Raw genomic sequence first — 14230 nt, 5'->3', positions numbered from 1 at the left:
GGTGACTTCTGCGCATTTCCCACCCCCGACACGGAGTCTTGCTCTGTTACACAGGCTGTAGTGCAGTGGCGCGATCTCGGCTCACTGCAACCTCCACCTCCCAGGTTCAAGTGATTCTCCTGCCTCAGACTCCCAAGCAGCTGGGACTACAGGCGTGTGCCACCATGCCCGGCAAATTTTTGTATTTTTAGTAAAGACGGGGCTTCACTATGCTGGCCAGGCTGGTCTTGAACTCCTGACTTCGTGATGCGCCCGCCTCGGCCTCCCAAAGTGCTGAGATTACAGGCGTTAGCTACCCCGCCCAGCCTGTACATTTTTAATAGGAGAAAAGAGGAACTAGGAACCCAGGACCAAAGTTCTTCCCATTCATGAACTCGCACCCCAAGTCAGGATTCTCCCGTGAGGATCCTCCCGTGGTTCCTGCACAGTCTGGGAGAGACTCTGCGCTGCGGAACCAGAGCTGCCCAGAGAGGGCTCCAGGCCAGGGCACAGTCACTGCGCAAGGAAGAGACAGGACGTGCGGGGGCCCGGCTGTCAGCGCAGCCGCCATCTTATGGCTGGTGGGGACTGAGGCCGAGCTGGGCAAGGAGAATTCGGGGCGCAGATTGTGGAGCTGACTGCGGAGAGGCCTGAGTCCCGCCACAGCCACGTTCCACCGGTTCCAACCAGCCCCTCCCCTCTATCGGGATGTCGGACCCGGCACTCTCACCATTTCTAGGCTTCCAAGGGTTCCTGGCCTCTGTAGCTCTCCCAATACCTGCAGGTCACAGGGCCACAGAGCCTGGACCTCTAGGAAGAGAGGACACAGAGCGGTGAAGACGAGACCTGGAGCTCAGGCCACAGCAAGAGACAAAGGCCCCGCCAAACCCGGAAGCCGCCCTGCCCGCTCCACCTGCGTGCCTGATTGGACGGTTCCCAGCCTGGCGTCTCTGATTGGATAACATTTAAATCCCCGCCCCCTCAGGTCATGATTGACGGAAGATGTGATGCGATGCGGGGCTGAATGAAGAGTGACAGCCTAGGCTGCATCCTTCTCTGACAGGGCTTCCTCCCCGAGCTGAGCCAGGCCCACCGCAGAGGTTATTTGCATTCAACCTTGTATATAAGGGCATATGCACTTATAAATAATACATGGGGCCGGGCGTGGTGGCTCACGCCGGTATTCCCAACACTTTGGAAGGCCGAGGGAGGGCAGATCACCTGAGGTCGGGAGTTGGAGACCAGCCTGACCAACATGGAGAAACCCAGTCCTTACAAAAAATACAAAATTAGCCAGGCGTGGTGGCCCATGCCTATTATTCCAGGTACTCGGGAGGCTGAGGCAGGAGAACCTCTTGAACCTGGGAGGCAGAGGTTGCGGTGAGCCGAGATTGTGCCATTGCACTCCAGCCTGGGCAACAAGAGCAAAGCTCTGTGTAAAAAAAAAAAAAAATATATATATATATATTTTTTATATAAATAAAAATATTTATTTTTATTTAAATATTTAAATAAATTAAATATTTAAAAATAAAATAAAAAATATATATGTGTGTGTATATATATATACACACACATATATATACACACACACATATATATACACACACATATATAGTGGCTATTGAAAAATGAAAAGAATGTAACAATAATTATTTTAAGATTTCAGATTTTATGACCTTCCTGGCTCTGGTCTTTTGAACAGGCAGCCTGAGATTTTAAAAAGGAGGTAATCTGAAATAAAATGTGAGCCACATGTGAATCTTAAATTTTCTAGTAGACAAACTTGAAAAACAAACAAGGAACAGGTTGAATCCATTGTAACAATTTAATTAACCCAATATGTCCATAATATTATCATTGTAATGTGTGAGGAATGTGTAATTATTAATAATGTATATAAACATTTAAAACTAAATCTTTGACACTAACTCTGTATATTACCTTTCTAGCACATCACAGTTCAGACCAGCCACATTCCAGTCACTCAGGAGGCACACATGGCCAATAGCTGCTACATTGAAGTGCAGCTCTGATGTCAGGGGGGTGAATGAACTGAACATCCCTTTTCTGCCAGAAGTGAAGGCAGAGCCTCTCCCTACCAACATCTTTCCTCAGTTCTAAGGGTGGAACAGATAGTGGCCATCAAAAGAGCAGGTGGCAGCAGGAATAAAATAACTGCAGGTAGACCACTGCTGGCCACCTGTTGTCCACTTTTCTTCCAGAGATCAGACAGTGAACAAAGGATGTTGGGGTCACAGGATAATAAAACTCTGTGTCTTCAATTCTGTCCACAGTTTTGACCTCCAATGCTTAGATATGGAGAAGGTAGATTAAAAGCAAACTTATTTTGCTATTTGGCCTTGGCCCTAATTTTCAAACTATGGTTATCTGTTTTTTCCTGTGGTGTGGAGGGTGTGTGGGTATAAGCACCAATCACATGCATACATGTCTACCTGTATTTCTGCATTACTCAACATTCTCTTACAAGTCACCCAACTTTAAATCAGGGGAAAAAATCAGTACCTATAGGGTGCCCACTGTTAGAAGGTAACTAGTAATCAACCTGTCATTGAATCCTGGCATCCTGTCTGCAGTGAGTGCATGTATTAGTTAGCTATTGCAGCATAACAAATCATCCAAAACTTATTAGTTCATAATTGAGATGGTCAGCCATTTAGGCTGGGCTCAGTGGGGCCATTCTTCTGATTTCAGCTGAGCTCCTTCAGACATGTGTCATCAGCTGTTTGTTGACTAGGCAGCTGTGCTTCTGGGGGTGATATTCTGCTTGTGGGGTTGTCCACAGGGACACCTTGCTTCTCCTCCCCATGATATCTTACTTTCCAGCTGGCCAACATGGGATTTTTTCCAAGGCGATGTCAACATTCTAAGAGAAAAACAGAAGCATTCAAGACCATTTGAGCCTAGGCCCCAAACTAGTCCATTGTCATGTTCACAGGTTTCTACTGCCCTGAGCAAATAAGGCCAGGCTGATCTAGGGTTTGGAAAACAGATTCTGAATCTTGATGGAAACAACTGTAAAAGCACTGGGCATGGATACAGGAGGGATGAAAAATTGCTACCATTTTGCAAACACGGTGGCTCAGACCTGTAATCCTAGCACTTTGGGTGGCTGAGATGGGAGAGTTTGAACTCAGGAGTTCCAGTGCAGCCTGGGCAACATAATAAAATTTTGTTTCCATGAAAAAAATGAAAAAAATTAGCCAGCCATGGTAGTGAATGCCTGTAGTCCCAATACTTAGGTGGCAGAGGCAGGAGGACTGCTTGATCCTGGAAGGTCAAGGCTGCAGTAAGCCGTGATTGGCTGCACCACTGCTATCCACACTGGGTGGTAAAATGAGACTCTGTCTCAAAAAAAAAATTGGATAAGCATTTTGAAGACAGAATAATTTGAGGAAATAGCTGAGGGATAAGTTTAGAAAATCAAAGCCCAACAGCACATTATTTATTTTTATCATAGAAAATATTTGAGCCAGGCGCTGTGGCTCTCACCTGTAATCCCAGCACTTGGGAGGCAGAGACAGGCGGATCACAAGGTCAGGAGATCGAGAGCATCCTGGTTAACACGGTGAAAAACTGTCTCTACTAAAAATACAAAAAATTAGCCAGGCATGGTGGCGGGTGCCTGTAGTCCCAGCTACTTGGGAGGCTGAAGCAGGAGAATGGCATGAACCCGAGAGGCACAGCTTGCAGTGAGCCGAGATCACACCACTGAACTCCAGCCTGGGTGACAGGGCGAGACTCTATCTCAAAAAAAAAAAAAAAGAAAGAAAATATTTGAAAACTAGGCTGTGTGGTGCCTCACACCTGTAATCCCAGCACTTTGGGAGGCTGAGGTGGGTGGATCACCTGAGGTCAGGAGTTCGAGATCAGCCTGACCAACATGGGGAAACCCTGTCTCTACTAAAAATACAAAATTTGCCAGGCATGATGGCACATATCTGTAATCCCAGCTACCCGGGAGGCTGAGGCAGGAGAATCGCTTGAACCTAGGAGGCTGAGGTTGCAGTGAGCTGAGATTGTGCCACTGCACTCCAGCCTGGGCAACAAGAACGAAACTCCGTCTCAAGAAAAAAAAAAAGAGAGAGAAAAGAAAATATTTGAAAACTTTTAAAAGAGAAAAACTTTAAATCTTTACATAAATTAAATTTAACAGAGTTTAATAGAGGATAGAATGATTTGCAAATCAGACAGCCAGTGGATCCAGAGTAGGCTCAGAGAGACTCTAGCAGAGCCACATGATGAAAACAGATTTGTAGATGGAGAAAGCAAAGTGACATACAGAAAATGGAAGTGAGGTACAGAAACAGCCAGATTGATTACAGGTTGGGATTTGCCTTATTTAAACATAATTTGAACACTTGATGTCCTTTTATTGGCAAAACCACAATTTTTGGTACAATAATGGAAGACAGTCTGTGTATATATCCAGTTAGGTTTCAGTTTACTATGTTTAAAAAAACCTAGTGACCAAAGTTAAACAGAAAAGGGAGCAGCTTTAGGGATAATTAATTTAACAATCTCTCCCTTTTGATCATCTTCTCAATTTTGAGAGATAGACCAAAACTTTAGACATTGATATTATTCTGTCACCATCAAAAATGTACTTAGTTATTCTCAAATCCCACTGTGAAATAGCAGAACTGTAGCTTTTGTAAAGTGGAAACAAGGACTTCAGGTTATTATTATTTTTTTAAGGGTTACAGTAGAGGTGACCTCCTTGTGTTGAAATCTGCTGTTTTCAAAAGAACAACCAAACCTGGCCTGTTTTAGGATCTACCTATTTCCTTACATTTTCAGCTTGATTATGTCACATTAACATGAGTGACTCCATTTGGTTTGGTTTGGTCTCTTTGGGCCTAATGCACAAGCTCAGTCCAGAATGATGGCCTTCAATAATTTTGTTTATAAAACTCCCCCCTTTTGGTTAAGTTCTCACATAGATAAGAGTATGACCAAAACTCAGTGTCTTAATGCCACTCTCAGTTTCCATTATTTTTAGTTTTTGTCCCTATCAGGTCATTCATAGGTTATGGTGTCCTCATGGTCACATATGCATTTGAGTTTTTGTGATTGCAATTAAAGAGAGACCATTTGACATTCTAGAAATAATCGCATGCAAACCTTTATAATTTTTGAGAGAATACACTGCAGTAGGGAGACTACTATTTTGACTGTAAGAAGGATAATAACAAGAGTTTCAAGTATGCTTTTTTTTTTTTTTTAGAGACGGAATCTCGCTCTTTCGCAGAGCTGGAATGCAGGGGCGCGAGCTCGGCTCACTGCAGCCTCCACCTCCGCCTCCCGGTTCAAGCGATTCTCCTGCCTTGGCCTCCCGAGTAGCTGGGACTACAGGCGCGAGAACCACCATGCCCAGCTAATTTTTGTATTTTCAGGAGAGATGGGGTTTCACCATGTTGGCCAGGATGGTCTCGAACTCTTGACCTCGTGATCTGCCCACCTCGGCTTCCCAAAGTGCTAGGATTACAGGCATGAGCCACCATGCCTGGCCTCAAGTATGCTTTTTAGCCAGGGTCTTATGAACCCTACCATCTAACATTAAATAGATCAAATAACTAGCTAAATTAATGGTCTCCTCATTTCAACCAAGCAGCCTATTTATTAATCTCCTACAACTGAATCTCTGTAATACCCGATGTATTTTTCCATGTGCAACTACAAGTTTTAGCAACTGCACAGATACTTCTCTGTTCATCCAGTAAGTAATCTAGAGAAATTCTATTATTTTGCATAACTTTAGTAAGAAAAATTAAAGTCTGGCCGGGCGCGGTGGCTCAAGCCTGTAATCCCAGCACTTTGGGAGGCCGAGACGGGTGGATCACGAGGTCAGGAGATCGAGACCATCCTGGCTAACATGGTGAAACCCCGTCTCTACTAAAAATACAAAAACTAGCCGGGTGAGGTGGCGGGCGCCTGTAGTCCCAGCTACTCGGGAGGCTGAGGCAGGAGAATGGCGTAAACCCGGGAGGCGGAGCTTGCAGTGAGCTGAGATCTGGCCACTGTACTCCAGTCTGGGCGACAGAGTGAGACTCTGCCTTAAAAAAAAAAAAGAAAAATTAAAGTCTATTGTGTAATCATAGCCTTTACAATAGAAGATGCTATAAAGCCCTATGATGGGGAATAAATTTCTAACCACTTCCTCATTTACTGTAAACCATGGAGAACAAAAAGACCTAACAAATGATAGCCATTCAGAAGAGTAGTGGTCTCCTGGCAATGCTCTATAATCTATTCTGAATAAATTCTCTTTAACTTACGAATTAGGTTAACGGCAATGAACCAATATTCTGTTTCTGATATTATGAGGCAACATATGTCCCATTAAAATTTCTCACCCTCATTGGCCCTTTATCTTTTACTTATGAAGGCATAAGTTTGTTCATATATAATGTTGGCTGCAAAATCTACATATAAAAATGTACCCCATGAGTGCACACAAGAGGCCCCTTTTTATTTCTGTTGTTTGCAGACCCTTAAGAGAAAAACAGTAATCTAAGAGTGTCATGATAGCAGAGATGTCTTGATTTTTCTTTTCTTTTCTTTTTTTTTTTGAGACGGAGTTTCGCTGTGTCGCCCAGGCTGGAGTGCAGTGGCGCGATCTCGGCTCACTGCAAGCTCTGCCTCCTGGGTTCCCGCCATTCTCCCGCCTCAGCCTCTGAGTAGCTGGGACTACAGGCGCCCGCCACCTCGCCCGGTTAGTTTTTTGTATTTTTAGTAGAGACGGGGTTTCACCGTGTTAGCCAGGAGGGTCTCGATCTCCTGACCTCGTGATTCACCCGCCTCGGCCTCCCAAAGTGCTGGGATTACAGGCTTGAGCCACCGCGCCCGGCCTTGATTTTTCATCTTGTGAAGAAAACGATCTACATCAATGCTGCCATCTGTTTTTCAAGAGAAACTTCCCCGTTTAACTTAACCTTAAGATCTCTGGCCGGGCGCGGTGGCTCACGCCTGTAATCCCAGCACTTTGGGAGACCAAGCGGGTGGATCATGAGGTCAGAAGATTGAGACCATCCTGGCTAACACGGTGAAACACCGTCTCTACTAAAAATACAAAACAATTAGCTGGGCGTGGTGGTGGGCGCCTGTAGTCCCAGCTACTAGTGAGGCTGAGGCAGTAGAATGGCGTGAACCCAGGAGGCGGTGCTTGCAGAACCCAGGAGGCAGAGCTTGCAGTGAGCCGAGATCGCATCACTGCACTCCAGCCTGGCCAGCAGAGCTAGACTCCATCTCAAAAAAAAAGATCTCCAATGGGCATACAATTGCAAGAGTTTGGAGGGCCTCTTCTCAGTTGTGAGGTTATCAACCCAAGGTTCAAGGTCCTGAAGTCTTGCAGTGTAGATGGCAAGCAGACTCAGTAAGATTATAAAGGGTTTACTGTCCTCAGTCAGTAGACCATAAAAGTGTTGTTTACCTGGTGAAAATATGCTTCGCCATAATGCATTAAAGCCTTGCTGCATTTAGTCATATAAACTTCAGTAACAGAACACACATGAGATTCCATTATCTGGTACATAAGCCATCCAATGACAATTTTATAATAGTCAACACAGTTTTTCACTCTCAGTGAATCTGTCATCAATCTGCAATTACAAAAACAATCCTGTCAATTTAGTTCGATTTTCTCAATACTATTGTATCTGTAATACCTTATTTAACAGTTTTATAACTTCTCCAGTGAAATAGTTTTTTTGTTGTTGTTGTTTTCTTTTCTGAGACAGTCTCACTCTGTTGCCCAGGCTGGAGTGCAGTGGCGTGATCTCAGCTTGTAGCAGGACAAGCCTCAGACAAAACTCCTCAGACACAAAGTTAAAGAAGGAAGGGCTTTATTCGGCCAGGAGCTTCGGCAAGACTCACGTCTCCAACAACCGAGCTCCCCGAAAGCAATTCCTGTCGCTTTTAAGGGCTCACAACTCTAAGGAGGTCCGTGTGAGAGGGCCGTGATCAATTGAGCAAGCAGAGGGCACGTGACTGGGGGCTGCATGCACCGGTAATTAGATCTGAACAAAACAGGATAGGGATTTTCACAGTGCATTCCTATACAATGTTTGTAATCTATAGATAACATAACCGATTAGGTCAGGAGTTGATCTTTAACTACCAGGCCCAGGGTGTGGTGCTGGGCTGTCTGCCTGTGGATTTCATTTCTGCCTTTTAGTTTTTTTTTTTTTTTTTTTTTTTTTGAGACGGAGTCTCGCTCTGTCGCCCGGGCTGGAGTGCAGTGGCCAGATCTCAGCTCACTGCAAGCTCCGCCTCCCGGGTTCATGCCATTCTCCTGCCTCAGCCTCCCAAGTAGCTGGTACTACAGGCGCCCGCCACCTCGCCCGGCTAGCTTTTTTTTTGTATTTTTTAGTAGAGACGGGGCTTCACCGTGTTAGCCAGGATGGTCTCGATCTCCTGACCTCATGATCCGCCCATCTCGGCCTCCCAAAGTGCTGGGATTACAGGCTTGAGCCACCGCGCCCGGCCTCTGCCTTTTAGTTTTTATTTCTTCTTTCTTTGGAGACAGAAATTAGGCATAAGACAATTTGAGGGGTGGTCTCCCTTAAGCTCACTGCAGCCTTTGCCTCCTGGGTTCAAGCGATTCTCTGCCTCAGCCTCCTGAGTAGCTGGGATTACAGGTGCCCCCCACCACGCCCGGCTAATTTTTGTATTTTTAGTAAAGACAGGGTTTCACTATCTTGGCCAGGCTGGTCTTGAACTCCTGACCTCGTAATACACCCTTCTCGGCCTCCCAAAGTGCTGGGATTACAGGCATAAGCCACCATGGCTCCCGGCCGAAGTAAGTATGTTTATTATTGGAGACTTTTTCAGAGGTGTCCCATGAGCAAAACATATTTTTTAATATCCTTTAAGCTACTGTTATAACATCAGACTTTTCCCGTGAGAAAGCTTTTATTCTACAAGAAAATATGTATTAAACATGACAACTGAATAACATTTCTGTATAAATGTTTAAATAGTTCCTCAGGTAGCAGAAATGTATATGAAGTTTTGATTGTCTTCTCAGATTATATGTTTGAGAGGAAAAAAAATGGTCCTAACCTATTTTAGTAATTAGGATAGTCACCACACACACACACACACACACACACATTTAATTTATATTTAACTTAGATTATTGTTATTTTTATATATTATTATATATATAATGTTAATATTATATATTATAAAATTGTTATTATATATATAGTTATTATTATGTATATAAAAACGGAGTTTTACTCTTGTTGCCCAGGCTGGGCAATGGCGTGATCTCAGCTCACCACAACCTCCGCCTCTCTGGTTCAAGTGATTCTCCTGCCTCAGCCTCCCAAGTAGCTGGGATTACAGGCATGCGCCACCATGCCCAGGTAATTTTGTATTTTTAGTAGAGTCGGGGTTTCTCCATGTTGGTCAGGCTGGTCTCGAACTCCCGACCTTAGGAGTTCTGCCGGCCTCGGCCTCCCAAAGTGCTGGGATTACAGGCGTGAGCCACTGTGCCCCGCCAACTTAGACTATTTTTTATCTCTTCTGTGGCGAGTAATAAAATGCAGTGCTTTTGATAAACGAAGCTTTAAGAACTCAGGAATGAACAAGTCACTGCTGTCTAGGTTCTCCATGAGTTCACACTTATTATGTCCTCTTAAATATCAGGTTTGTTTCTTCAATTTAGGTACATAGCACTGATAACTGTGAAGTTATCTTAGATAATTTGCCTTGGAACACACAGTTTATTCAAATGGCATATCTAAAAAATTTCAGTACTGGCTGATTTAGTATAAAAATGTGACAGAGTATTTTCTTTCTTTCTTTTTTTTTTTTTGAGACCGAGTCTTGCTCTGTCGCCCAGGCTGGAGTGCAGTGGCCAAATCTCAGCTCACTGCAAGCTCCGCCTCCCGGGTTTTACGCCATTCTCCTGCCTCAGCCTCCGGAGTAGCTGGGACTACAGGCGCCCACCACCTCGCCCGGCTAGGTTTTTTTTTGTATTTTTAGTAGAGACGGGGTTTCACCGTGTTAGCCAGGATGGTCTCGATCTCCTGACCTCGTGATCCGCCCATCTCGGCCTCCCAAAGTGCTGGGATTACAGGCTTGAGCCACCGCGCCCGGCCAAGGCAGAGTATTTTCATAATGTATGATTAATTTTTGTTTTGCCTGGATTACTAGTTTTATTTTATATATATATTTTTTGAGACGGAGTCTCACTCTATGGCTCAGGCTGGAGTGCAATGGCACAATTTTGGCTCACTGCAACCTCCACCTCCCAGGTTTAAGTGATTCTCCCCTCAGCCTCTCAAGTAGCTGGGATTACAGGCATGCACCACTATGCCCGGCTAATTTTTGTATTTTTTTTCAAGTCTCTTTTTTTCCCATAAGTTACTGGGGTACAGGTGGTATTTGGTTACATTAGTATGTTATTTAGTGGTAATTTGTGAGATTTTGGCACACCCATCAACTGAGCAGTATATTTGTAGTCTTCTATCCCTCGTCCCCCTCCCACTCTTTCCCCAACATCCCCAAAGTCCATTGCATCATTCTTATGCCTTTGCATACGCATAGCTTAGCTCTCACATGTCAGTGAGAACATTCGATGTTTGGTTTTCCATTCCTGAGCTACTTCACTTAGAATAATAGTCTCCAATCTTATCCAGGTCACTGCAAATGTTGTTAATTCATTCCTTTTTGTGGCTGAGTAGTATTCCATTGTGTGTGTGTGTGTGTGTGTGTGTGTGTATGATATGATTCTGTCTTTCATCTTAAAGTTAGATAACCTGATGACAATGTGATTAGGTGATGATCTTTCAGCGATGATTTTCCCAGGTATTATTTGTGCTTTTTGTATTTGAGTGTCTAGGTCTCTGGCAAAACCAGAGAAGTTTTCCTCAATTATTTGTCCAATTATGTTTTCCAAACTTTTATATTTTTCTTCTTTTTCAGAAACACCAGTTATTCTTAGGTTTGGTTGTTTAACGTAATCCCAGACTTCTTGAAGGTTTTGTTAATATTTTCTTTTTTTTTTTTTGTCTTTGCTGGATTGTGTTAATTCAAAGATCTTGTCTTTGAGCTCTGAATTTCTTTCTTCTACTTGTTCAATTATATTGCTGAGAGTTTCCAGAGCATTTTGCATTTTTATAAGTCTGTCCAATGTTTCCTGAAGTTCTGATTGTTTTTACCTTATGTTATTTCCTTGCATATTTCTCCCTTTGCTTATTTTTTATTTTATTCATTTAATATTATTATTATTTTTGAGATGGAGCTTCACTTTTGTTTCCCAGGCTGGAGTACAATGGCTCAAGCTTGGCTCACCGCAACCTCCACCTCCCAGGTTCAAGCGATTCTCCTGCCTCAGCCTCCCGAGTAGCTGGGATTACAGGCATGTTCCACCATGTCTGGCTAATTTTGTATTTTTAGTAGAGATGGGGTTTCTCCATGTTGGTCAGGCTGGTCTTGAACTCCCAACCTCAGGTGATCCACCCACCTCAGCCTCCCAGAGTGCTGGGATTACAGGTGTGATCCACCGTGCCTGGCCTATTTTTTATTTTTTTTGAGACAGAGTGTTACTCTGTCACCCAGGCTTGAGTGCAATGGCACAATCTCAGCTCACTTCAATCTCCACCTCCCGGGTTCAAGTGATTCTCCTGCCTCATCCTCCTGAGTAGCTGGGATTACAGGCATGCACCACCATGCCCGGCTAATTTTGTATTTTTTTTTTTTTTTTGAGGCGGAGTCTCGCTCTGTCGCCCGGACTGGAGTGCAGTGGCCAGATCTCAGCTCACTGCAAGCTCCGCCTCCTGGGTTCCGCCATTCTCCTGCCTCAGCCTCCCAAGTAGCTGGACTACAGGCGCCCGCCACCTCGCCCGGCTAGTTTTTGTATTTTTAGTAGAGACGGGGTTTCACCGTATTAGCCAGGATGGTCTCGATCTCCTGACCTCGTGATCCGCCCGTCTCGGCCTCCCAAAGTGCTGGGATTACAGGCTTGAGCCACCGCGCCCGGCCTAATTTTTGTGTTTTTAGTAGAGACGGGGTTTCACCATTTTGGTCAAGTTGGTCTTGAACTCCTGAACTCGTAATCTGCCCATCTCAGCCTCCCAAAGTGCTGGGATTACAGGAGTGAGCCACCGTGCCCAGCCCTCCTGAATTCTTTTTCAGGTAAATCAGGGATTTATTTTTGGTTTGGATGGATTGCTAGAGAGCTAGTGTGATTGTTTGGGGGTGATAAAGAGCTTTGTTTCGACATATTACCAGAATTGGTTTTCTGGTTTCTTCTCATCTGGGTAGCCTCTGTCAGAGGAAAGGTCTAGGGCTGAAGGCTGTTATTCATATTCTTTTGTCCCATGGGGTGCTCCCTTAATGTAGTACTTTCCCCCTTTTCCATGTATATGGCTTCCTGTGAGCCTAGCTGCACCAATTGTTGTCTCTCTTCTGGATCTAGCCACCCTGCAAGTCTACCCAGATCTACACTGGTACTTGTGGTTGTCTTCACAGAGTCCTGTGATGTGAACTGTATATAAATCTCTCAGCCGTGAATACCAGCACCTGTTCTGGGGCAGGTAGCAGAGGGGTGCAATGGACTCTGTGAGGGTTCTCAGCTTCGGTGGTTTAATGCTCTATGTTTGTGGTAGTTGGCCTTCTGTTGGGAGGTGGCACTTTCCAGAGAGCATCAGCTGTGGTAGTATGAGGAGAAACAGGTGGTGGGTGAGGCCCTGGAATTCCCAAGAGTATATGCCCTTAGTCTTCAGCTACTAGGGTAGAGAGGGAAGGCCCATCAGGTGGGGGCGGAGCTAGGCAAGTCTAAACTCAGACTCTCTTTGGGTGGGGCTTGCTGCGGCTGCTGTAGGGGAAGTGGGTGAGGTTCCTAGGTCAATGAAGTTATGTTCCCAGGAGGACTACGATTGCCTCTGCTGTGTGATGCAGGTTGCCAGGAAAGTAGGAAAAAGCGGGCAGTAACAGGCCTCACCCAGCTCCCATACAACCCAAAAGCCCAGTCTAGCTCCCACCATGCATCCCCCAACAGCACCGAGTTTGTTTCCAGGCAGTGGGAACTTGCCACAGGCCTGGAAACTTACCACAGGCTACAAGCCTCCCTGCTGAGAGAGCAAGCAGGACTTCCATGCCTCTGCATCTGTCAAGTCTGCACACCAGATTCATGCCCTCCTCTGAGTTCTGTCTAGGAAACTTCATGTTCAGTTGGAATTGTTACAAAGTTCAGCTGGAGGAAAAAAAAAAAAAATATATATATATATATATAACATTTTATATTTTATTTATTTATTTTTTTGAGATGGAGTCTCGCTCTGTCACCAAGGCTGGAGCGCAGTGGCGCAGTCTCCACTCACTGCAAGCTCCACCACCTTCTTGGTTCGTGCCATTCTCCTGCCTCAGCCTCCCGAGTAGCTGGGACTACAGGCGTCCGCCACCACGCCCGGCTAATTTTTTTGTATTTTTAGTAGAGATGGGTTTTCACTGTGTTAGCCAGGATGGTCTCCATATCCTGACCTCGTGATGAGCCACCGCGCCTGGCCTATATTTTTAATAAAAGATTTTTTTTCAAATTTTCTGTTAACTAACAGATCTAAATATATTTAGCTTTTCTATATCGTATAAAAAGAAGATTCCAGTCAGGCATGGTGGCTCATAGTTGTAATCCCAGCACTTTGGGAGGACAAGACATAAAGTCTGTTTAAACCCAGAAATTTGATAGCAATATAGCAAAAGCCCATGTCTACAAAATATACAAAAATTAGCTGGGTGTGGTGGCCTGCACCTGTATTACCTGCTATTCAGGAGGCTAAGGTAGGAGGATTGTCTGAGCCCAGGAACTCGAGGCTGCAGTGAGCCATGATCCTGGGTGACAGAGTGAGATCCTTTCTAAAAAAATGCCAGGCTGGGCGCAGTGGCTCATGCTTGTAATCCCAGTGCTTTGGGAGGCCAAGGCGAGCAGATCACTTGAGGTCGGGAGATTGAGACCACCCTGACCAACATGGAGAAAATACTAAAAATACAAAATTAGCTGGGCATAGTGGTGCATGCCTGTAATCCGAGCTACTCGGGAGTCTGAGGCAGGAGAATTGCTTAAACCCAGGGGGCTGAGGTTGCGGTGAGCTGAGATCACGCCACTGCAATCCAGCCTGGGCAACAAGAGTGAAACTCCATCTCAAAAAAACAAAAAAACAAAAAACCCACCAAAAAATGCCAAAGCATATAAACATAAACTTATGTGGGTATTTTTGGA

At 44.8% G+C, this 14230-nt stretch overlaps 1 protein-coding gene across 1 annotated transcript in view; it reads right to left on the bottom strand.

Annotated features, from left to right (window-relative positions):
- Nucleotides 1-873, bottom strand: part of LOC117093721 (zinc finger protein 100-like) — a 566997-nt gene extending 566124 nt beyond the window's left edge. The window contains 1 exon segment of the mRNA XM_033229239.1: nucleotides 710-873. Coding sequence (XP_033085130.1) covers nucleotides 710-712 — 3 coding nt within the window. The 5' untranslated portion in view covers nucleotides 713-873.
- Between the last annotated feature and the right edge of the window lie 13357 nt (nucleotides 874-14230).

This window comes from Trachypithecus francoisi, unplaced genomic scaffold, assembly GCF_009764315.1.
Source record: "Trachypithecus francoisi isolate TF-2019V2 unplaced genomic scaffold, Tfra_2.0 Lachesis_group12, whole genome shotgun sequence".
In the NCBI taxonomy this organism is placed as follows: Eukaryota; Metazoa; Chordata; class Mammalia; order Primates; family Cercopithecidae; genus Trachypithecus; species Trachypithecus francoisi.
Note: the sequence above shows the minus strand (reverse complement) of the source record. Positions and strands in the feature narration are given on the sequence as shown.